General features: G+C 39.1%; 1 protein-coding gene across 16 annotated transcripts in view; it reads left to right on the forward strand.

Annotated features, from left to right (window-relative positions):
- ZNF438 (zinc finger protein 438) overlaps positions 1–26,333 on the forward strand; it is a 205,552-nt gene that overhangs the window by 155,131 nt on the left and 24,088 nt on the right. For 15 of the 16 annotated variants that reach the window (XM_077152397.1, XM_077152443.1, XM_077152414.1 and 12 more), the window contains one exon: positions 24,970–25,037. The exons of the other annotated variant lie outside the window; for it this stretch is intronic. In XM_077152397.1, the coding sequence (XP_077008512.1) occupies positions 24,970–25,037 (68 nt within the window). The remainder of the gene's footprint in view (positions 1–24,969; positions 25,038–26,333) is intronic. 16 annotated transcript variants of the gene reach the window in all.

The raw sequence follows: 26,333 nt of genomic DNA on the forward strand, positions 1-26,333 counted from the left end.
ATGTCAGTGAAGAAGTTGAAACCTTAGGTCATGCTGAATTTTCTGTAGATAACCCTGTGATAGTCTTCCCTGAGGATTTAGCTACTCTACCACCTCCAGCCTACCCTGAAGGGTTGACTACCCAACCTCAACCTGAAAGGATTAGCCCTAGAGTGATTAATCAATCATGTATCACCAGATGAAACTGCAAATGAATGCCCTGAAGCAAATGGCTTGGAAGATACTTCCCATTCTTTTCATGATCCACCCCCACCACTCCTCATTTCTTGCAGACCTATAACTAGATTAAAGACCTAAAAGGCCCCAAAAGATGAGGTACAAAGTATCACCCATGGAGGTCAGGTATCAATGGAATTTTAGCTCAGGTCCTTCTCACAGTGGGTCCAGTGAGCCCCTGGACCCATTCTTTAGTTATTTCCCCAGTTCCAGAATGCATAATTGGAATAGACATACTGAGCAAATGGCAGAATACCCACATTGGCTCTCTAACCCATGAAGTAAGAGCTATTATCGTGGGAAAGGCCAAATGGAAGTCACTAGAACTGCCCCTACCTAGCAAAATAGTAAATCAGAAGCAATACCATATTCCTGGAGAGACTGCAAAGATTACTGCCACTCTTAAGGACGTGAAGGATGCATGGGTGGTGATTCCCACTACATCCCCATTCAGCTCTCCTATATAGCCTATGAAGAAAAAGAGATGAGTTTTGGAGGCTGACAGTGGATTCTCGTAGGCTCAACCACATGGTAACTCCAATTGCAGCTGCTGTTCCAGATGTGATATCATTGCTTTAGCAAATCAGTATATCCCCTGGTACCTGGTATGCAGCTATTGATCTGGCAAATACTTTTTTCTCCATAGCTGTTAATAAGGACCACTAGAAACAGTTTGCTTTCAGCTGACAAGGTCAGCAATATACTTTCACTGTCCAACCACAGGGGTTTATCAACTCTCCAGCCCCATATCATAATCTTGTCCTCAGGGACCTTGATCATTTCTCCCTCCCACAAAATATAACACTGGTCCATTTTATTGATGATAGCATGTTGATTGGACCTAGTGAGCAAGAAGTAGCAAGTACTCGAGACTTATTGGTAAGGCATTTACATGTCAGAGGATGGGAGATAAACCCAACAAAAATACAGGGTTCTTCCACCTCTGTGAATTTTCTATGTGTCCAGTGGTGTGGGGCATGTTGAGATATCTCTTCTAAGATGAAGGATAAGTTGCTGCATCTGGCGCCTCCTACGACCAAAAGAGGCACAACGCCTAGTTGGTCTCTTCAGATTTTGGCAACAACGTATTCCTCATTTGGGTATACTACTCCAGCCCTTTTATCAAGTGACCAGAAAAGCAGCTAATTTTGAGTGGGGACCTGAACAAGAGGAAGCTTTGCGACAGGTCCAGACTGCTGTACACGCTGCTCTGCCAGTTGGACCATATGATCCAGCAGACCCAGTGGTGCTGGAAGTGTCAGTGGCAAATAGAGATGCTGTCTGGAGCCTTTGGCAGGCCCCTGCAGGAGAACTGCAATGCAGACCCTTAGGATTTTGGAGCAAAGCCTTACCATCTGCTGCAGATAACTATTCTCCTTTTGAAAAACAGCTTTTGGCCTGCTACTGGGCCTTAGTAGAGACTGAATGCTTAACCATGGGCCACCAAGTTACCATGAGACCTGAGTTGCCTATCATGAGCTGAGTGTTGTCTGACCCACTAAGCCATAAAGTTGGGCGTGCACAGCAAAACCCCATCATAAATTGGAAATGATATATAAGAGATAGGGCGAGAGCAGGTCCTGAAGGCCCAAGTAAGTCACATGAGGAAGCGACCCAAATATCTATACTCCTGCCACATTACTTTCTTTTTCCCAGACCAGCTATGGTCTTTTGGGAGTTCCTTACAGTGAATTGACTGAGGAAGAGAAAACTCTGGCCTGGTTTATAGATGGCTTGTCATGATATGCAGGTACCATCCGAAAGTGGACAGCTGCAGCACTCCAACCCCTTTCTGGGATGTCCCTGAAGGATAGTAGTGAGGGGAAATCTTCCCAGTGGGCAGAACTTTGATCAGTGTGCTGGTTTGAAAGGATATATGCCCCCTAAGAAAGCCATGTTTTAATATAAATCCCATTTCGTAAAGGTAGAATAACCTCTATTCAATACTGTATGTTTGAAACTGTAATGAGATCATCTCCCTGGTTGATGTGATTTAGTTAAGAATGGTTGTTAAACTGGATTAGGGGATGACATGTCTCCACCCTTTTGAGTGGGTCTTGATTAGTTTCTGAAGTCCTATAAAAGAGGAAACATTTTGGAGATTGAGACTCGGAGAGAACAGAGAATGCTGCAGCACCACGAAGCAGAGAGTCCACCAGCCAGCGATCTTTGGAGATGAAGAAGGGAAATGCCTCCCGGGGAGCTTTATGAAACCAGAAGCCAGGAGAGTAAGCTAGCAGATGACGCCGTGTCTGCCATGTGCCCTTCCAGCCGAGAGAGAAGCCCTGACTGCGTTCGCCATGTGCCTTTCCAGATGAGAGAGAAACCCTGAACTTCATCGGCCTTCTTGAACCAAGGTATCTTTCCCTGGATGCCTTTGATTGGACTTTTCTATAGACTTGTTTTAATTCTCGGCCTTAGAACTGTAAACTAGCAACTCATTAAATTCCCCTTGTTAAAAGCCATTCCGTTTCTGGTATATTGCATTCCAGCAGCTAGCAAACTAGAACAGATTTTGGTACCGGAGAGTGGGGTGCTGCTGCTACAGTTTGCAAATACCAAACATGTTGGAACGGCTTTTTAAATGGATAAAGGGAAGATTTTGGAAGAGTTGTGAGAAGCTTGATAGAGAAGGCCTAGAATGCTTTGGAGAGACTGTTGGTAGAAATGTGGACTCTAAAGATACCTCTGATGAGGCCTTAGACAGAAATGAGGTCTGTGTTATTGTAGACTGGAAGGAAGGCGATCCTTGTTTTAAAATGACAGAAAATCTGGCAAAATTGACTGGTAGTTTTGGCTGGAAGGCAGATTTTAAAAGCCATGAACTTGGATATTTAGCAGAAGAGATCTCCAAATTAAATGTCAAAAGTGCAGTCTGGTTTCTCCTTGCAGCTTATAGTGAAATGCGACAGGAAAGAGATAAGCTGAAAACTGAACTCTTGAGTAAAAAGAAACCAGAAATTGAGGTCCCAGAAAATTCTGGGCCTACAGAAAGGGAGACTACAGAGTATAGTGTGGATTTAACCAAATGTGGAACCAGCCAGCCATTTCAGAGAAAGTCAGGATCGGACATGGAGTTATCCAGGAAAGATCTGTGGAAACTCCTTATGTCTGATGGGCATGATCCAAGGCTACTGCATAGAAAGCCAACGAGAGTGCTGTGGGACCTGTATAAACAGAGCCGCTGCCAGTCTGGACTGAGGGGTTCAGAGAAGGGACACATTGGAGGAAAAATAACTTCAGAGGCAAAACCGTGGAGACTGAGGTCTGAAGTCAAGAAGCCTCGGGCAAGGAGAGCAGACCCACCCAAGCCCATGGAGAGGGTGAGTTTGCCCCAAAGGCAGAGAATGGGCCTCCCACCTCATTGCAGTGGAAGAGTCATGCCACCTCAGGCCTTGGAGAGGGTGAAGCACGTTTCTTGGGGTTTGGGGGGAGCCTGGCTGCCACCACATGGAGGGGTTGAGCGTGTGCCCCGGAGCTGACAGAGAGCCCAGGTGTGGCCCCAATGCTTGGAGAGGGTGGAGCCGAGAAAAAGGTGGTCTCCCCAATATCCCCCAAGGTTGCATTCAGAAAGAGGCAGGCGTAGGCATTTGGAAAGGGTGGGACTGCCACTTTCTAAAGCCCTGAGGATAAATGAGTCTCAGACTTTGAAATCTAATGGACTTTGCCCTGCAGGTTTTCGAAACTGTATGGGTCCAGTGACCCCTGTGTTCCTTCCTCCCTATGGAAATGTGTACATGTATCCTACGAATGTTCCTCCTTTATATGTTGGCAGCAAATAACTTGTTATGAGTTTTCAAAGGTCCAGAGTAAATGGAGAGAATTTTGCCTTAGGACAGACCATGCCTGTAACTGACTTGATGAGATATTATACTGTCTCTAATTTTGTACTTCATTGTATTGCTACTGATAGGTTTAAGGATTTCTGATATTGTTATGAAATTAATGTATTTTGTATATGGGAAAAACATGTCTTTTTTAGGGGCCAGAGGGTGGAATGTGCTGGTTTGAAAGGATATATGCCCCCTAAGAAAGCCATGTTTTAATATAAATCCCATTTCGTAAAGGTAGAATAATCTCTATTCAATACTGTATGTTTGAAACTGTAATGAGATCATCTCCCTGGTTGATGTGATTTAGTTAAGAATGGTTGTTAAACTGGATTAGGGGATGACATGTCTCCACCCTTTTGAGTGGGTCTTGATTAGTTTCTGAAGTCCTATAAAAGAGGAAACATTTTGGAGATTGAGACTCGGAGAGAGCAGAGAATGCTGCAGCACCACGAAGCAGAGAGTCCACCAGCCAGCGATCTTTGGAGATGAAGAAGGGAAATGCCTCCCGGGGAGCTTTATGAAACCAGAAGCCAGGAGAGTAAGCTAGCAGATGACGCCGTGTCTGCCATGTGCCCTTCCAGCCGAGAGAGAAGCCCTGACTGCGTTCGCCATGTGCCTTTCCAGATGAGAGAGAAACCCTGAACTTCATCGGCCTTCTTGAACCAAGGTATCTTTCCCTGGATGCCTTTGATTGGACTTTTCTATAGACTTGTTTTAATTCTCGGCCTTAGAACTGTAAACTAGCAACTCATTAAATTCCCCTTGTTAAAAGCCATTCCGTTTCTGGTATATTGCATTCCAGCAGCTAGCAAACTAGAACAATCAGTTACCTGGTTGTTCGTTTTTCTTGGAAGGAGAACTGACCACTGGTGCATTTGTGTACTGACTCCTGGGCTGTTGCTAATGGTTTGGCTGGAGAGTCAGGGACTCGGAAAGACAAAGAGGTCTGGGGAAGAGGTATGTGGATAGACCTTTCTGAGTGGGCTAAAAACATGAAGATATTTGTGTCCCAGGTGAATACGCACCATAGGATGACTTCAGCAAAGAAAGGTTTTAACAATCAAGTGGATAAGATGACCCATTCTATGGATATCAGTGAGCCTCTTTCCCCCAGAAACTCCTGTCATTGCCTAGTGGGCTCATGAACAAAGTGGTAGGGATAGAGGTTATGCATGGGCTCAGCAACATGGACTACCACTTACCAAGGCTGACCAGGCTACAGCCACTGCTGATTCCCCAATCTGCCAGCAGCAGAGACCCATACTCAGCCCCCAATATGGCATCATTCCCCAAGGTGACCAACTGACTACATGGTGGCAGTTGGTTACATTGGACAACTCCTTTCATGGAAATAGCAGCAATTTGTTCTAACTGGAATAGATACATACTGCGGATATGGGTTTGCTTTCCCTGCATGCAATGCTTCTGCCAAAACTAGCATCTGTAGACTTACAGAATGCCTTATCCATCGTCATGGTATTCCACACAGCATTGCTTCTGATCAAGGAACCTACTTCACAGCAAATGAAGTGTGGAAATGGGCACATGCTAATGGAATTCTCTGATCTTACCATGTTCCCCATCATCCAGAGGTAGGCAGATTGATAGAATGGTGGAATGGCCTTTTGAAAACTCAATTACAGTGCCAGCTAGGTGGCAATACCTTGCAGGGCTGGGGTGATGTTCTCCAGGAGGCTGTGTATGCTCTGAATCAGCATCCGCTGTGTATGGTGCTGTTTCTCCCACAGCCAGGATCCATGGGTCCAGGAACCAAGGGGTGGAAATGGGAGTGGTACCACTCACTGTTACCCCGTGTGATTCACTAGAAAAATTTTTGCTTCCTGTCTCTGCAACCTTGAGTTCTGCTGGTCTACAGGTTTTAGTTCCAGAAGGGAGAGTGTTTCCACCAGGAAAAAGAACAATGATTCCATTGAGCTGGAATCTAAGACCGCCAACTGTCTCTCTCCAAAATGTGCCTCCCAATTCTCCCCTTTTCAGAAGTAACTACTTTAGCAGGTTCTCGTCTTTAAAATCATTTTTATTTTCATGTCTTTTCTTGATTGTACTAAAGTTAACTGCCCCCCTCCACCCAGTCATATATAGGGAAACAGAATGCTTAGTAAATTTACAGTGGCGACCAATGGACTACATAGTATCGCGCTTCAGGTGGTCTAGCAAAAGGAGAACAGCCTTGCTGGTAGTCGTAATGCAGTTTTGGGCTCCATGCTGTGTGTAGTTGTACAGTCTTTGCCAATACTTTAGAGCCTTAAAGTGTAACTGAATGTCCCCAAGAGAAACCACTCAAGGCCCTCTCACCCATGTCTGCTTGTCTGCCTGCTCTGTGAGTGCATACTCACATCATGGGGAGCCATAAGTGGTCTTGCTGTTTTAATCTTAGAGTTAATGTGGGGATTTACAGCTAATCTCTCTTCAATGCCTACACTTAATTCAATCAGGAACCACTCGGATTAGCTTGATCTCTTCAACTCAACTTTGATAACCACCTGAGGCAGGGGGAAGTTCACCAGTCTGGAGCTGAGAAAATGTTATTTCTTGAAGACTTGTCCTGTTGTTCCGATTCTTTTGTCCACTGCTGCTATTAAGGTGCCTTGTGAGCAAAGCTTGCCTCGAAAGCCCTCCCCCTGTCATAAACTCCCCAGAGAACATGGGTGATAAGTGTTTAAGAAAAATAGAAAGAAATGAACCAGATCCAGTGTAGGGAATAGCTGTGTTAAGGAGTCCTAGGCTGACACTTCCTGTTTATGGGCATTTACTCTTGTGCAAAAAAGATTCTCGAAACTGTGTACAAATGTTAAAGGTAGAAAAGTTAGAAAATAGACATATGCTGTATAAGAAGGTACTTCATTAGAAGAGAGCTAGCAAAATATTATACACGTCCTAATACGTCATTCTACATGGCATAGCTATGTCTAGTATATATGGTGTATTTTATAGGTAATCTTTAATTAATTTATTTATTATTTTATTATTATATACATATACCTGGCTTAAGTCCATTGTGCTTCTAATCAAGGCTAAACATTTGCCATTTAAAGCCATCTGAAGGATTGCCTAAACTATGTTGCTTGTAAGACCTGTACTGCTTATCACTAGTGCAATCATGTTCACTTTTTATCTGTTTGTCTCCACTAATTTTTATGAAATACTAAGAGTGCAATGCAGTAAACTATTAAAATAATTGTAAACCCACTGTTGCATATATAAAGTAAACTTGTGGCTGGCAGGCAGCAGAATAAACTAGCTTGAAATGCTGCTTTGTCAGCTAATGTGCAGTGGTCCACATTTGGAGTACAAAAGGCAATGTGAGATGTAGATCTATAAAGTCTTAAGAAACAGGTCAGTGGAACATGCTCAAATACACGGAAAGGACAGATCAGAAAAGCACTCCTAGTCATAGCTTTCTACTTGGAACCCCTCTGGATTCAAAATAAACCATTATCAAAATTCTTGCAAGAAGAAAATGATCTTTTAGTGCCTTCTGCATGTTTATTTTTCTCAGCTTTCCTATGTGGAAATGCTACATACCTAACACTGCTAATCAAAGAGTGACAATTAGAAAATGTTCTAAGATTAATTTTCAAATTTAGAAAAATAAAAGATGCCCTAAGAGTATTTTAACTTCATTGCAACCTAAATTTTTATGAACTAGTGCAGTTGATCAGCAAAAAGATCATTTACATCAGTCAATAGTTATTGACTATCAAGACTATCAACAATGTACAAAAGGTGCATACCTTTTCTAGCTGCTGTGAAGTACATAAACTAGTTCTTAAATATCTTCTGAGATATTTAAGGGAACTGGAATTTAAGTGATATTTTTCTTACACCCTTTCTCCTTAAAAGACAAAAAGTTGTCATTGATTCCTTTTTCCTTTTCCTTTTTCTTTCTTTTCTGATTGCTACTTATTCTGTCTTTCCCCAGCTCATTAGTCCTGCACAGATTTGTTAGTCCTTCTTCTTGCCTCGTTTTCTTTCCCCTTCCACCCAACCCCATCACTCACTGTCTTTAGCCCTCATCTGTCCCGCCGCCTTTGTGAGGATTATAAGGAGCCCATCAGAGGCTGTCTGCATCTCATTACTATTTCAGGACCCTAGAGAACGCACAGTAGAGGCTTCCCAGGTGCCAGGTTGGGGGAGGGGCCTTCCTCTCCCCAGCTCTGGTGCTGAGACCAGGGCTCCTTAAGGAGGTGGCAGCCTGAACTAACAGGAAATATTTATGCTAAGGTGTTGCCTCTGGACCATCTTGTCCTCTAAACACCTAACACAGTTTGATTCTTGAAAATTTTAGCTGAAAATAACTACTGCAGTATTTTTCCTTTTATTTTTCTTTTAGATTTAAATGATAGGTAGCAAAATAGAAGTAGTTGATAACAGAAAATAAGTGGGAATCATCCATAAGCAGGCTGTTAGCCATGACAAAAAGGACTCTTGCCTTCAGTATTTTAACCATGCCAATTTTTTACCTCTTAAATAAAGCTTTACTGTAGCAAATACAGCATCTTCTGCAAGAAGATTCCACATTATGTTTATTATTGCATTAAATTTCAAGTTAAGCTTTAGGTGAGTGAAAATTCAGGTTTTCAAGTGGTTATTTTGTTCTGCTAGTGCTCTGATGAGCTATTTTGCTGTGTAAGAGTGTGAAGTAATCTTATTTGGGAAGTTTTGTTCATTAACAAAAGATACGAAAATAAATTTAGCTAGGGTCATAGTGTTTAATTTAATAGTATTACGATAATAAGCACCATAATTAGTTTCAGGTTTGCCTTCCTTCCCAGAGGACAAGATTTTTTAGTTTTTGATGCCTACTTAAAGCATGAGAATGACAGCAAAATTAATGTCATGACCTTTATAGCCTGTTTATGGTTTTTCCATGTAGTACCCTAAAGGATTTAGGGAATAGCATTCATCTAAAACAAACCACTTAGTATGAACAAGAAAAAGTTGGGTTAATTGGGTTCACCGGACCCTCAGCTAGTGGTGCCTCAATCTGGAAACCCATTTCATATTAGACAAAGGAGCGCCATGTTTTCCCCATAAAATTACCTTTTAAACTCTACCTGTACATTCTATATTGTCTTCAGGGAAAAGAAAAAAAACACATTTCTTGAAATACATAGATTTTTTTCCTCCTATTATTGTATCTGGCTCATCTTTTTCAATTAGGAAACCAGTTTGTCTCTTCACTTTCCCGGTGAGAATGTGCTGACACCCGCTAGCCAGGCACGCACCCTGACGCTGATACCCACTTCCTTTCTGGAAGGCCGGGCGGAGGCCACTGCGGCTCTCCCACTCTCCCAACTGACTTCTTCCTTTCCTCAGCTTGGCCGCGGGGCTGCCCATGAGCAATTGCCCTCCCAAACCCTGGTGATGGGGAACTTGGTCTTCACTTTATTTTCAGTGTATTTTAATGCAGTGTTTATGTATTTCATCTAAACTTGAGAAAATATCTAGACTAACTAGAATCTTTAAAGCTTTTGGATAGTTGACTGAAAAATTCCTCTGGCAACTTTTGCAAATAGTGATTCTGAGGTACTTTCTTGCATTGTCGAATGGTGTATACATTGGTACAACTTCTTCAGAACACAATTTGGCAGTATCCATAAAAGTTTTAAATCATTGCAGATATTTCTTACTGTGGCTTCATCCTACAGAGAGATGTTTACTTGTTAGCTGAGATTTATTGGTTAGGAAGTACACTGCAGCTTTGTTTGAAATAACAAAAGGCTGAGAATAATCTAATGGTCAGTCAGCAGGCGACTAGGTAATTTAAATGTGGTCCCATGCAATGAAATACTATGCAGCCTTTGAAGAGAATGAAGAGGATCAATAAGTGCTGATATGGAAAGCTCTCTAACATATATTAAGTGAAAAAAGAGCATTATAGGAAATTCTACCTCCTATAATCACCTCCCCTTTTGGTATTTCCAACCTGTCAGCCAGGCCCATGGATCTCAGACTTGCCAGCCCCCATAATTGCATGAGCCATTTCCATAAAATAAACCTCTTTACATGTGTATGTGGATGTGTAGACAGAGAGATAGAGAAACAGAGAATGTGCAGATGCTGCATGTATATTCTGCTCCAGTTCAGTAAGAGGGGGGAAAGGATAAAGTATATGTTGGCTTTTCTATGCACAGACTATTTCTGAATGGATACCTACAAAGCTTCTGAGCGTTATTGCATTGGTGGGGAATGGGGTGTGAATTTGGGAGCAGAGATATATTCACTATGATTACATACATATATACCAAAAACAAAAAAGCATAGGAAAAACAAGGAGGCCATCTTAGTATCATATTATGCTTATGTAGGATTATGAATGATGTTTTCCCCTTTATTAAAAATTTAGTAATTAGGTAATATTTTCTTAGTGGAAAACATATAGTAGAAATTACCAGGGTTTCTCTCATTATATAAAATGCCACAGTATATTACGTATGTTTTAAATCATAGATATTAGTTACCTCAGTATTGCCACAGTTGTGTGAGTGTTCATCTTACAAAAATGTTTTTACAGTGTTATTACTATGCACAGTAATAGAATTTTTTTCAAAACAATGGAAGACAAATTCCAGAATGTTTCCAACAGCCTGACAGTTTTTTGTCCCACCTTCCTTTTTCATTCTTGTTCATATTTCTTTTAGCTTTTTCATGTTGGAGGAAATCAGTTTATGATAAACTAAATGTTAGACAAAAGCCATTTGCAGCAGAGAATGAAAAATATTTAGGAATTCCGTGACTAGAATGCCCTAGGGAAAATATGAAAGTTTGAATCATTTTAAAGGAAGAAGAAACATCACCGGGATGATTTTAGTCATGTAGCAGGTGACACACCCATGGAACTTAAGAGATTCCAAAGCATAGATGGAGTTAGGAGGAAATAGAGCAGAGAAGTTTTGTTTTGTTTTGTTTTAATTGACTAGTCTTAATAAAGTTAATTGGTGGGATTTTCATTTAATGCAGACACTATAGAGACAGTGGGCATGGGAGCTGGGAGAGAAAGAGGCAGTCCTGGAAGTATTGTGAGCCCATGAGAAGGGAAGAGAGGCAGGAGGTAGTAAAAGAGTTTATTCCGAGTAAACAGTCTTTTGTGATGAAACCAAGATTCCTGGACTGCCTGGCAACTGGTAAGATTTAAGAGAGAAAAGAAATCTACATACTTCAGTATATCTGACTAAAGATGATTTTGTCGCTGCATGTTGGCAAGGGAAGAAAAGCCAAGGGAGGTGGAAATGTGATCATTTCACACTGAATGAGTTAAATACAAAGTGATTTAAGCAGCAGACCAATTGAAGAGAATAAAAAATAATGAACAATTATACAATGTATAGGTATCACAGAAGTGTAAATTACAGCATCTGTGTTGTAGTGATATTTACTTTGCTGCCATGTGCCATTTCATTTATTACCAAATGATGCGATCCTTTGGGAATGCTTTCCTCTTAATCACAGTGCTAGCCCCACCAGACCGAATGACTTTTACATTCCGGTAGCACAGAGGAATCTGGCTGGAAATCCCAAGAATACTCTGTTTGATGTAGAAAGAGCCAAATATTTTCTCATTTATTATCATACACATTTGAACAAACAAGAAATGGAAGTATGTCTGTTTGTTAAACTTGTATATTTTTAGATTTAACCATTATGCACTGAGGCCTTTAAGAGGAAAACAGCATTGTCAAAATACTCACTTATAATGTTGGAAATCATTGTTTCCTGAGACTTGTTATCCGTATAGGACAGAGTGCAAAACAATATTGGTGTTACCTGAAAAGTCCTCTAGCTTCAAACTAGAGAAATTCAAGAGCCTAGAACATTTTTTACATTTACATAACTAATTTTTTAATGATTTTAGGAGTGCTTCAGCCTTTCTAAAATACAGCCAGGCAAATCATACTGATTAAAGGAAATTTATTTCTGAGAAAATTAACTTATCCAGTTGTCTGCCACTTTTAGTTATGGAATAGTATAGTCATGGCAAAACTAATAAGACATTGCTTCACAGCTTTTTAATCACTGTTTATTCAAAAAGTAACTCGGAATTTTAGAAATGTATCTATTGAAAATTAAAAGATTTCGGGTGGGCCACGGTGTCTCAGCAGGCAAGAATGCTTGCCTGCCATGCCAGAGGACCCGGGTTCGATTCCTGGTGCCTGCCCATGTTAAAAAAAAAATAAAAAATAAAAGAAAATTAAAAGATTTAAATGGTTTGAAAAGCACTTGGACCTGTACAAATACTGTTGAGTATTAGTGACATCATTTATTTACTCAGTAAACATTTATTAAACCTGATTATATATCATTACCACTAGGTTCCAGAAATATAATGATAAAATGGCTTTGTCCCAAACATCAAGAAACTCATGGTCTTAAAGGCCAAATGGACAAATTTAAACAGATGTTGCATACTAAGACAGAATGAGTCAGCAAGGACTAGAAGACAGTAGATAGATCAATAAAAATGTCTTAAATTGATGAAGTATAGACATCACAAAAAAGTTGAGTAGGAATTGCATAGCAGGACAAGGAGGCAAAGGACATTTCATGGAGAGGTGTAGAGGCATAGGAGACTGGCCTGTTTGGTCAGCTTCTGAGATACAGCTCTTAATAACATGGTGGTGAGGTGCGAGAGAGGGAAAGAGTCATGCTGGCCTAGAGAAGTTGACTTTATCTTGTAGATTGTAGGGAACTAGTGAAGAATTGAAGACTGGGCAAAACATGATTAGATTTGCACCCAAGAAAGACAATTCAAGGGCTACTGATAAGATGACAAACTCTTATCTTGACTTTTGCCCCTCCTAAAGCCCACTAAAACTAGAGTAAAAGAATATATATTTTTAAGTCATAAATATCTAAGCACAGGAAACAAGAAAGGAAACAAGGGTGATGCTATTTTGGAAGCTGGAAAGCCTCACCTGCAGAAAGAAAGGTTGAAAAGCAACTGAAATTATACCACAGGACCCTTCCCCACAAAAGGCTCAGAAATTGTCCGCTCCAGATTCCCCTGGGAGTTGAGGAATGAAAGTAAGACAATAAACAGGTGGTTTGTTTGAAAAGATTTAGCAGATCCCCTCACAGCTTCTCACAATGAAACATCCACCCCTCCCCTACCCCAGCAGAAACCAGAGTTTTGTCTTCTGTGAAGAATAAAACAAAGGGTCTCTGAACTGCGAGACGGTGGGCACAGCTGAAGACTGTTCGTGAATAGGGCTTGTTGGGGATTGAATTATGTACCCCATAAAACCATATTCTTAATTTTAATCCATTCTTGTGGATTAAAATCCACAAGAATGTTGTGAACCTGTTGTAAATAATATCTTTTGAAGATGTTATTTTTAGTTAACTCAATGAGACTGGGCTAAAATCTGGATAACTGAAGTCCTTTGTAAGCAGAATGAAATTCAGACAGAGAGAGACAGCTATGATAAGCTGGAAATCGGCAGAACCTGGAGGAAAAAGAAGATATCACCATGTGCATTGTCATGTGAAAGGCAAGGGCCAAGGGATCACCAGCAGTCAGCCTCATAATGCCACAGTCTTTGAGGAGAAAGCATTGCCTTGCTGACATCTCAATTTTGGACTTTTCCTAGCCTCAAAACCATGAGCCAATATATTCCTATTGTTTAAGCCAACCCATTGTATGATATTTGTTTTGGCAGCTGGGAACCTAAAATAGGGTTTTTAAATGAACATTTTCCTACTGAATTTAAGCCACCTCCCCAGATATTTTTCCTCATGCAGCTTTCAGAAAGCCAGCCGTTCACCCTTCAAGTGGGAGACCAGAATTTTTTTCCTCTGGAGAATGTGGCTAGCTAAAGAGGAAAGAGCTCCCTGGTGGAATAGCCCAGCCACACTATCCTAGAGTGAGGCCACTCATTTGAGAGATACATTCCAATATGTGGAATCTGTTAGGTTCTAGGTGCCCTGTTTTAATATGAGCAAATATTTACAGAGCACCAGACATCAGAGGAAATCTCTAACATAAAACATCAAGATGGAAATAAACAAATTAAGATAAAACAACTTTACTTAGAGGAAAGAAAGAATATATAAGGAAAAGAAAAAAAATAGAGAAAGAATATAATACATCCATAAAACAAGAATGGGAGTCTCCAAATAAGAAACATTTAAAGAACCAAAAAAAAAGTTCTTATTAATAAAAATATAACACAAATGAAAAAACTCAATTGAAACATTAAAATACAAAATTAAAGAATTCTCCCAGAAAGAGTAAAATGAAAAGAGATAAAGTATATGTGGGAAGAAAAAACATAAGCAAATTATAATAATCCAAGATGAGTAAACATCTGGATAATAGGCGTTTAAGAAAAGAAGGACACTGTGCTGGTCTGCAGGTATTATGTATCACAGAAAAGCCATGTTTTAATTCTAATTCAATTTTGTGAGGACAGCTGTTTCTTTTAATCCTGATTCAATATCGTAAGGCAGAAAATTTGATTAGCTGGAGATGTGACTCCACCCATTCAGGGTAGGTCTTGATTAGTTTATGGGTATCCTTTCAAAGAGGAAACATTCTGAAGACACTTCTGAGCCGACAGGGTGAACAGATAGAGAGGCTTAGAGAACAGTTGCTTCAGGGAGCAGAGACATGGATATCTGGAGATGCTTGGAGCCCAGCAGATGTGGCCATGAGATGATAAGCAAGCCAGGACATGGAGAGGGAAAAAGAGAGCCAAGAAATGAAAACCTGCTCCGGAGAAGCAAAGCGAGGGGCCCGAGAGGAGCAAAGCCCAGGAACGTGAGAGCAGCCGACGCCAGCCGGGCGACTTCCGGCCGACAGAGGTGTTTCAGGCCCTCTGGCCTCCCTTGAATTACGGTATCTGTCCCTGGATGCCTTAGTTTGGACATATTTGTAGTCTTAGAACTGTAGACTTGCAATTTTATTAAATTCCTTTTTTTCCATTTCTGAAAAAAAGTTCCATTTCTGGTATTTGTATTCCGGCAGCTTAACAAACTAATGTAGGAACCGAGAGGAATCAGAAGAGGAAATCTCAGAAAGATAATTAAAGAAAAATATCCCAGGCACTGAAATACAAGAGTTTCCAGATTGAAAGGACTCCCCAAATATTTGATAGATGGATGAAAATAGTTTAAAACATTTCATTGTGAAGTTTTGTAAACGTTGTTTCTTTAGAGAAAAGCACAGATACAGATCCATACAAAGGACCATATGTCGCAATGGCTTTGTATTTCTTAAAGGCGACATTGGAAGCCAGAGGCAGTGGAACAATGCCTTCAAATTCCAAACTAGTATTTATATGCAAAGTATTAATCAACAATTTTGTTTGATTTTTGTTAATTTAAAGAGAGAAATGCTTCATCTTCCATGGTGGGACCATCCATTGATAATATCTAAAACTGAAAAAAAATCAAGCATGTTAATGCTTATTAATAAGCATGTTATTGACAGATATGAAGCTATAAATACTGAATCAACTCTAACAATTAAAAGTGGTTGTCTCTAGAAAGAGAGGACATCGTTATGACTGAGCTTTTTTCACAAGTTATATTGACTATATTGTGTTTATTACCTTTTTTGTGTGTATTACCTTTGATTTACATTTTTTAAAATTAAAATAAGGGATGATTATTCTATCTGCATTATAGAGAATAGATTGGAAAGATGGAAGATTGGAGGCAGGAAGACAGTTTAGGAAGCTATTGTAATACTGGCAAGAAGTGCCCAGGACTTGCACTAAGGCAGCAAAGATGGGAATTGATCTGAGGTCATGTTTTTGAAAGAGACTTCAGAGAAGGGGCCAATTTGGAGGTGAGAGCTGCATTTGGTTTTGAGGTGGCCAAATGGAGAATCTGTAGTAAGCAGAGGACATTTCACCCTGGGGCCTGGGAACTGGAAAGAAAAATTGAGGAGTTGTAGTTAGAGCCACAAGTTGGAGTAAAAATCCCATGAAGGGGGAAAAAAAAGAAAGAGGATGTAGGACACATTTTTATGAACTGATTTTTATTGAGATAGGAAAATCCCCTCCCGAATATTGTTTATGTACCCAGTTCAGTCATACGTGTAGCATATGTGAGGGAAGTTAAGTATGCACATATGTATTGTATGAGAGTACACAATTAGATCCTTCTGTTGGACATAGGTTTCTGCTTTTAAGCATATTCTTGTGACTTTTTTTGGAAATGCCAAAGATAGTAATAAACTTTTCTTTTGGAAAAATAAACATATGTAAAATCTGACTTTTTAAATAATTCTTTTTACAAGGTATTTTCAGTATGTAATATCTAGTTTAATCTCTTCAACAGCCAAACAAGTTAAATATTTTATTATTATTTCTCCCTTTCGAAGTATCTCTCCCTTTCAAACTGAGACAATCAGGTGACTTGTTCGGGGTCACGCAGTAGGAAGTTTCTGTTAAAAATGCACATCTCTGCATTGCACTGCATTTCTGCTTCCACAGGTCTCCCTCACTGTGCCTGGAGACTGGCCTGGGGCACTGTCCTGAGAAGTAAGGGCCAGGCCAGTCTTTGAGGGTTGGGGCTTGGAGAACAGGGATGAGCATCTGGCCAAAGCACCTTAACAACAGATCTCAAAAATTAGGGAAAACAGGACTACTTCCAACATTTCCCCAACTCTGCGCTGAGCAGGAGTTGCCTTGGAGGGTCTAAAACAAACTCATGTCCCCCAGGGTGACTCTACAAAGCATTTTACTCTGTCACTGGCTGGCATTCAGAAATTTCTATGTTAAAAGAGGGACTTTCTATTGAACTCATTAGCAGTATGCAACCATTCAGGGAAGGAAGAGGTTGCCAAGTACAAATGCAGCTTCAACAGTATAAGCAGTAGGAATTTTCTAAGTGGATCAAGCTTTATTCTGTAGATTAACTTTTAACTTCTCTGATCCTTTAGCACCGATTTGATAATTTCATTATTTGTTCATTAAATAGTACAAATTGAAATAGGAACAAACATTTATTATAATTGTATGAATGACGAATACTATCATCACTTAGGATTTTTGTACTATAAGCTTATGTCATTTTAACAAAATTGAGTTATAAAGTATTTTGGTGCTCTTATTTATGTAAGATCTTGGGAAACGTGAATTCCGTAATTGCTCAGAAGAGGTAGTTTTAAATCAATTGAAATATAGTACAACTGCTTTGGAAAGCAGTGAGGTAGTTGCTGACAAAGCGAAACATATACCTAGCATACCACCCAGCATTTCCACTTCTGGATTTTTACCCAAGAGATGTGAAAACATTTATCTGCACAGATTTGGACACAAATGTTTGTAACAGTTTTATTCACGATAGCCAGAAACTGGCAACAACTCGGGTGCCCACAGTGGGTGAACAGAGGAACATACTATATTGTAGTTCTACAATGGACTGCCATTCATCAATAGAAAGGGATGATCTGCTGCTGCACACAATAAAAGAATATATGCTGAATGACTTACATGCAATGGTATGAAGTTCTAGAACAACCAAATCTAATTTATTGTGACTGGCCTGGTCAGAGGTGAGTGGTGAGGACTGGCCACCAAAGGGCCCTATGCACCTTTCTGAGGTAATGAGGAAACATTTTAAGGTGATGTTCAAGGTCTGTGTCTTCAGAGGGGTGAAGCATATGGGTATATACGCTTGTCAAAACTCATCTAACTGTGCACTTAAAATTGGGGACATTTTGTTGTATGTCAATTATACCTCAATAAAGTTGATTTTAAAATTAAAACCAAAATTAATTAAACTATGGGCACATGAAATTACTTAAAACAACTGTGTTAAAAATTTCCAAACAATGCCTAAGTGTATAAAAGGCAAAGAGCAGCATTGACTACTTCAGAAATACAAATTCATCCAGGAAGTTCCTTTTTTTCTTATCTGCATCATGATCAGTTTCACTTCCTTAGTATAGCAGGAGAAAGGTGTAGGCTGTGGGTTAGGCTTTTATCCGTTATATGATGCCCAAGGTTATGCAGCCTTTCTGAGACTTCGACAAAATTCCCCGGGTATGATCTGCATGTTTTTAGAGCTGATAAAAGCTTCACTCAACTTCTTCAGCAATAGAGGTCAAGATTTCATATCACATCCCACTCCATGATTGAATTTCAGTAATAATTAGAAAGTTCTTCCTCAAATCTGGTTGATGTTTGCATCCTTGTGATTTTGTCTCCCTCCGGCTCCTAGTGCCACCCACTGAATTACACAGATCCCTGGAATCCTCCTTCCCAATAACGTCTGTTCAACTGCTCGAGGATGGCTGTCATTTTTCCTTGTCCTGAGAGATGATAACAGCACACAACTTCATGTGAGGATAAGAGAACATGCGCGAACGACCGTGTAGGTTTAGCACGTGGTAAACCCTCCATGCAGAATAGCTTTAGTAACAGTACAGCCTGGGTGAAGCTGTCTTGGGGGGTTTACATGACTCATGTTCTGGCCTGCAACTTAAAATCTCCTGGGACAATCACTAGGTAATGCTTTAGAATCAAGAGCCACAAGATCACACTAGAATGAAAAATAAAGGAGGATCTGTTTGAAGAGCAGCTCTCAGTCAGTGGTAGGTGAGTAGAATTATCTTAATGTACAAAGAAAAGCCTATTGTCGGTTACCAATAGTAAGACACCAAAAGACTCAATTACCTTTTTTTACATTTTCCTGTCTATATTCTCATATTTCAAATCCTCCAAGCCAAATTTATGATCCCATGACATATAATCGGCATGACAGTATGTCAGTCTGATGATGCGTATCTTTATTCTCTAGGAAAGAGGTCCTTGGAAATAAGACTCTAGATTGACATCCACATTACAATTCTGTGTTGATGCCCACGTTTGCAGTCATGCACACACAGAGCATGCATTTACACACGTGCCCACTCCCGGGGCTGATAGTAGTAAGCCTGTTGACCGTGGAGCAAATGATAGTCTTTTATTCACTAAGGCTCTTTATCTGAATTCATTTCTAGGGACCTTGGCAAGGCAGCATAACAAAAGAGGACATATCACCTCAATCTGTCACTTAATTTTCATTTTTAATCAACTGTTTAAATATGGCATTTATTTACCTAAAACTAAAAGTAAGGGTGTAAGAGTACTTTGTAAAGCATGTTGTATTAGATCTTGCTATAATTGACAGCATTAGCTGTTTGTGTTCTTAACTTTTTCTTCCTTTTTGATAGGTTTTTTGACTTAATATACTTTTGAGCAGCTCAAGTAGGAAAAGTCAAGTTATGATTATGTGAGTTTCTTGCCTGCTATGAGGGATCTGGTGACTGCCAGTGCCGTGCCAGGCATCCTTGAGGAAGATGCACATTGACTTTGCTTGAGTGGTGTTTGAAAAATACTCATATCTTATAAGGGAATATTTTCTCCTGGCGTATTTGTATATTGAGCTATTACCCAACCCAGTCAGAAAATGCAGTATTCTGACTATTCAAATGTTTTCTTTAATAAAATGTTGTCTATCTATTACACAACCTAATCGTCTTTTCATAACTATGGCAGAGTTAAATATAATACTGTAGTGCTTTGTGGCAGCACAGAATCAGACTCCATTTGTATGATTTTCTACTTTAAATACTAAGAGATTGGAGGGATCGTTAAAATGACCTTAATAGCACTCCTCTTCCAATACATTAGCATTCCAAGACAGTTAAAATAAAAACTCCTATTACTTTTTCTGATTGCAAAGGTAGTATTTGTTCATCGGTAAACTTGGTAATATATCCATAAGCATAAAAAGGAAAGTAAATAGTAATCTCCCACTCAGAGATAACACTTTTAATATTTCCTAGTTTTACACATAGATATATTTAAAGAGAATTGAACTATATGGCTCTATAACATCCCTTTTAATCTAAAAATGTGTCACTAACATTTTCCAAATGATTTAATATTTTAAGAGACATTTCTAGTGGCTTCATTGTAAGAATATACCCTGATTTACTTAAGAGGTTTAAATTTCTTGTGCACAGTATTAAATAGCACTGCGAAGAATTTTATAGAGGTAATGAGGTGATGATAATGAAAAGAGTGATATATAGCTTTGCATGTTACCGATATGATTTCCTGGGAATATTCTTAGAAGTGGAAGTTCTGGATCAAAAGAAATGCAGAACTTTAAGGCTTAGGGTAATACATATTGCAAAATTATCCCCCAAAGAATTTGTACCAGTTCTACTCCTACACAGAGTAAATAACCATGCTCCTAGTCTCGGATTCTTTGAAAGAATTTGCATGTTTTATTTTGTTTTTGCAAACTTATAGAGAAAGTAATCTTATTTTTTGAAGTCTTTATTTCTTTTACTATTAGTGAGGTTGAACATTGTTTCTTTTTAAAAAAAGTATTTTTATTGATAAATCTTAACATAAAAACAAGCCATAGATGGTGTACAGACTCACAGTATCATCACATAGTTGTGTATTCATCACCATGATCATATTTTAGAACATTTGCATCACTCCAGAAAAATAAATAAAAGGAAAAAAGAAAACCTCATATATACCATATCCCTTACCCCTCCCTCTCGTTGACCACTAGTATTTCCATGTACCTAATTTATTTTAACCTTTGCTCCCCCCATTATTTATTTATTTTATATCCATATTTTATTACTCATCTGTCCATACCCTGGATAAAAGGAGCATCAGACACAAGGTTTTTACAATCACACAGCCACATTGTGAAAGATGTATCTTTATAGTACCATCTTCAAGAGTCAAGGCTACTGGAGCACACTCAACAGTTTCAAGTACTTCCTTCCAACTACTCCAATATACCATAAATTTAAAAGGGACAGCTATATAATGCATAAGAATAACTTCCAGGGTAACCTCTCGACTCTGTTTGAAATCTCTCAGCCACTAAAACTTTATTTTGTCTCATTTCTCTCTTCTCCCTTTTGGTCAAGAAGCCTTTTTCAGTCCCTTGATGCTGGATCCCAGCTCTTCCCAGGATTTCTGTCCCACGTTGCCAGGGAGATTTACACCCCTGGGATTCAGGTCCCACGTAGGAGGGCAGTGAGTTCCCTTGCTGCCTCGGCTTAGAGAGAGAGAGGCCACATCTGAGCAACAAAAGAGGTTCTCTGGGACGGACTCTATTAAGTAGGCTTAGCCTGTTTTGTTTTGTGTTTTAACTTTTTTTATTGTATAACATATACAAAGCAAAGAAAGAAAAAAGCAATAACTGAATATTCTTTCTAACGATAACTAGTTTCCTGGCCTCTAAAAGTTTTAGTGTGTTTGTGGTGGAATGTTGTCTTATTCTTATTTATGTGTGTCTTACCAGACTGTAAGATCCACGAGCCCAAAGACCCTGCTGTCATGTCCTTTGCTGTGTCCAGAGTGCATAGGAGCACCTCAGTCACAAGCATGTGTGAAGTGAATGAATGGAGGTCTATGTGTCTATGTTTTTAAATTTTCCACCAATATTTGTCTCTTTGTTTTTAACAGCTATATTAACATATAAGTGACATGCAATAAATTGGACATATTTAAAATATAATGTGATAAGTTTTGATAAATGCATACATCCTTGCGTCACCATGATCAAGAGAATGAATACTTCCTTCACTCTTAATGGGGTTGGATGTCTGGTCCTTGTGCCTGTTTGTAGTCTACAGCTCCCACCTGGGCAACCAGTGAGCTCCGTGCTGTCCCTATAGATTAGTTTGCATTTTCTAAAATTTTGTAGGAGTGGAATTGTACTGTAAATGCCCTTTTTTATCTGGCTTGCTTCTTTCATATAGTGTGTTTTCCAGATTGATCCATGTTGTAGTAGTCGTTTGTCCCTCTAGGTTGCTGAGTATTGACAAGCACAGTTTGTTTATCAGCTCACCTGATGACTATCATTTGGGTTGTTTCTGGCTTGGGGCTATTGCAAATAAAGCTGCGGTGACCATTCCAGCTTTCTTTTGAATAGTGTTACTGTGATACATCTTTATATACCCTGTTATTTTTAACCTGCTTGTGATTCTACACTTAATGTGCTGTTCTTTAAGCAGAATAGAGTTGACTCTTGCATTTTTTAGCCGATGTAACAATCATTTACCTTTTAATTGGAGATATTTTGAACTTTTGCATTTAATATGATTATTGATATGATAAGATTAAAGATGTCACCATCCTGCTATTTCTTTTCTGCTTGTCCCTTCTGTTCTTTGCTCTCCTTCTCTTTTTCTGTTTTCTCTTTAAAAATTGAATATTTTTATGATTCCATTTTATTTCCTTTGTGGCTTATTAGCTAAAAAATATTTATTTTGTTATCTTAGTGATTGCTTTAGGGTGTATAGTATACACCGTTGAGTCATCATAATCTCCCTTCAAGTAATATTACACCAATTCACACAGAGTATAAGAACCTTATAACTAGTAATCTTCCATTTCTCCTTTCCCAACCTTTGCCCTGTTTTGATCATACATTTTACTTTTGCATATGTTTAGACACCACTTTACACTTTTATTTTTGTTTAAAGTCAAAAAGATATAATATTTTTTTAAAAAACGTATTTACCATATAGTCCTCATTTCTTAGGATTCTTCCTTTCTTTGTGTAGGTCCATATTCCCAACTGGTGTCAGTTTCCCTGCTTGAAGGACATACTTTACCATTTGTTACAGTGTGGATGACCCAGTGATAAATTCCTTCAGCTTTCGATGTACAAAATTTTAATTTCACCTTTATTTTTGAGAGATATTTTCTTTGGGCTTAGAATTCTATATTGGTAGAGGTTTATGTTTGTTTGCTTTTTTTCTGCCAGTATTTTAATGACATTGCCCCACTCTCTTTTTCCTTGCATTGTCTTCAGCAAGAAATTTGCCGTTTTCCCAATCATTGTTCCTCTGCAAGTAATGTGTTTCTGTTCTCCAGCTGCCTCTGGGATTTTCTTTTTTCACTGGTTTTGAGCATTTTGGTCTTGATATGCTTGGTGTAGTTTTCTTCATGTTTCTTGTGCTTCAGTTTTATGGAGCTTTTTGAAACTATGTGTTTAAAGTTTTCCTCAAATTTGGAAATTTTTCTGCCATTATTTCTTAAAATAGTTTTTTCTGACTTTCCGTCTCTCTTCTCTCATATTATTGGCACATTAGGTTGCTTGAAGTTTCCCCACATTTCACTGATGCTCTGTTCATTATTTTTTTTATTACTCTCTTCTCACTCAGAGTTTTATTTTAGATCATTTCTATTGCTGTGTCTTCAAGTTCATTAATATTTTCTTTGGACACATCTTAAAGTGCCATTAATCCTATCCCATGTATTTTACGTGGTATGCATTATACCTCCCATCCTGGCAATTTTATTTGGGTCTTTTGTATAACTTCCATGTCTGTATTTCTTGAACATATGAAATACAGTTATATATTCAATGTCCTCTCCAGTGTCAGTCCTGAGTCAGTTTTTATTATTTTCCTCATTATGGGTCAAGATTTCCTGCTTCTTTTCATGTCTGACAATTTTTTTATTAGGTGCCAGGCCTTATTAATTTTGCCTTGCTGGGTAATGGATATTTTTGAGTTTCTTAACCTTAAAAGTTAAGGTATTTAGAAACAAGATTATCCTTTGAGATCTTGCTTTAAGATATGTGATGTAAAACCAGAGCGATGCTCAGTCTTCTTACTCCCTACAGGGGCAAAATCTGATTACTCTACCCAGTGCCCTAGGAACTGTGAGTTTCTTCTGTCTGGCTGGTGGGAAGAGGTGCTCTACCTACCCATGTTTGAGTGTCAAGCACTGTTCCTTCTAATCCCTTGTTTCCTTTGGTGTGGTTCTTTCCCCAACCTCAGGTAGTTCCCTAACCTGTATGTGCTTATCCATAGGCTGCTGAATAGTCAGTGGAGACCCTCTAGAGTTCTCCATTGTTCTCTTTCTGTTCTTTATCTTGTTCTCTTCTCTGGTACTCTCTTTTACAAACTCTGGCCACCTTGGTCTCTCTGGACTCTAACTACTATCTCCTCAAACAGGAGGGTCCACCTCCCTCGCAGAGGGCTGCCCCTACCCCCTGCAGTCATAGCCCTCAGCTCCTGTATTTCCCATCTCACAGGGATCACTGTCTTCCCTGACCTGATGCGCAGTCTGGAAAATGAATGTTCATATATGTTGTCTATTCTTTTTTGATTGTTTCAGACAGTAGGGTGAATCTGGTCTCTGTTACTCTCTTTTGGCTGGAAGCAGAAGGCATGCCTTTTGATTTTGCCTGATTTTCTAGTTTAAAAATGTTTAAGGTTTTAAATGGAAAATCTCATCAATCTTTACCTTAACAATTTCTGTTTTTAGGTATCATGTTTAGAAACACATCTATGTTGGAAAGCTTATAAAAAGATTTCCCTATAATTTTTCAAGCACTTTATTTAGTTTTAGGTTCAAATATTTTATTACTATGGAACCCCACATTATAGACAGTTTGGAAAATAGTTTAAATGGGGGGGGGGGGATGAAACAACTATGATTCCCCCCCAAACACGATAGCAATATATATATGGACACATTTCTTACCCTACTTTTCTTCTATGCCTCTATGTTTTTATATAGTTGTAATCCTAATGTGCATGTCATTTAGTATATTTTGACATAATCTTCATAATCACAGTATTTAATGAATAAATTCTATTTTATCAAATGAATACATTGTAATTGTATTAATTTACCTAGACTCTTAAGTACTATAGTTATTTCTTTCTAAGCAGAGTATACGAAACGTAACGATCAGGCAAGGCCTTTAACTTGCCTGCTTGCCCGTTTCCTTCACTCTTTGAGGGCAAAGGTACCAACCAGGCCCCATTCTTAAAAGTGTCACTGCAGCCCTCACCCTGCCTATTCCTGCTGTAGAAAAGTGAGACAGTTCATAGTTGTAGTTGTAGTCCTCATTAGCATGATATCTCAGTTATCTTCTAATTATTATTTGTGCTTGGTTGTTTTAGGAAAGTCACTATTCAAGTCAAATACATCATAATGCAGAATCCTTTATCAGTCCCGCCAAAAGATCAAGGTAAGGACACAATGATGATATGATATATATGTCATAAATAGTTGTCACTGATACGTTGAATGTCGCCATTCACTAACCATAGAATGACTTATTACCTGTGATTAAGAACAAAAATTGTAATTATATGTGGAAGCCTCCTTCCTTTAGTAAACCCTCAGCATCACGTAAGTGTGTCTGGGCTCCTGGGTGATAAGGACGCGTCTCCCTTAGTAGGCTGGGCCCTCTTGTTCAATGCAGCGCCGTGGACCTGGCCTGTTAGCTGGCAGCTACCTGGCATCTAAATGGTACCAGTTGGAATTATGGAGCGTTGGCCTTCCTGGGGCAGAATGAGATGTTTAAGTGAGTGAAGAATGTATGGAGGGGTATAAATAGGCATATGTGTGTTGCATATTTATATATACATAAACATATACACACATAGGCACAGAAAGCAGAGGGTATTTGTTTATATCTTTCCTTGACCTTTTTCTTCAAAACCCACTTAAAAAGTAACAGATAAGAGAAATTGCTTCCCGCCCAGGTGAATTTTTTTTTAATATTTTATTGAGAATCTTCACACACCTATATCCAACCATATTATATAACCAGTGGCTCACAATATCATCACATAGCTGTGTATTCATCACCATGATCATTTTTTTAGAACATTTGCCTCACTCCAGAAAAAGAAATAACAAGAAAAAAGAAAAAAACTCATACATTCCATACCTCTTAACACTCCCTCTCATTGACCACTAGTATTTCCATCTGCCCAATTTATTTTGCCCCTTATCCCCTCTATTATTTGTGTATCCATGCTTTTTTTTACTCATCTGTCCATACCCTGGATAAAAGGAGCACCAGACATGAGTTTTTCACAGTCACCTGGTCACATTGCAAAAGGTGTATCTTCATACAGTCGTCTTCAAGAATCAAGGCTACTGGAACACAGCTCAACAACTGCAGATACTTCCCTCCAGCCCCTCCAATACACCATACACTGAAAAGCGATATCTGCATAAGAATAACCTCCAGGATAACCTCTGTACTCTGAAATCTTTCAGCCACTGAGACATTATCTTGTCTCATTTCTCCCTTCCCCCTTTGGGTCAAGAAGCCTTTCCCAATTCCATTTCGCTGGATCCTGGCAAATTTTGGGAGTTCTGTCTCACATTGCCAGGGAGATTTATAACCCTGGGAGTCAAGTCCCACATAGGGAAGAGGGCAGTGAGTTCACCTGCAAAGTTAGCTCAGAAAAAGACACCCATATCTGAGCAACAAAAGAGGTTCTCACCCAGAATACTGTGATGTGTTAAC

This window comes from Tamandua tetradactyla, chromosome 1 (genome assembly GCF_023851605.1).
Source record: "Tamandua tetradactyla isolate mTamTet1 chromosome 1, mTamTet1.pri, whole genome shotgun sequence".
NCBI lineage: Eukaryota > Metazoa > Chordata > Mammalia > Pilosa > Myrmecophagidae > Tamandua > Tamandua tetradactyla.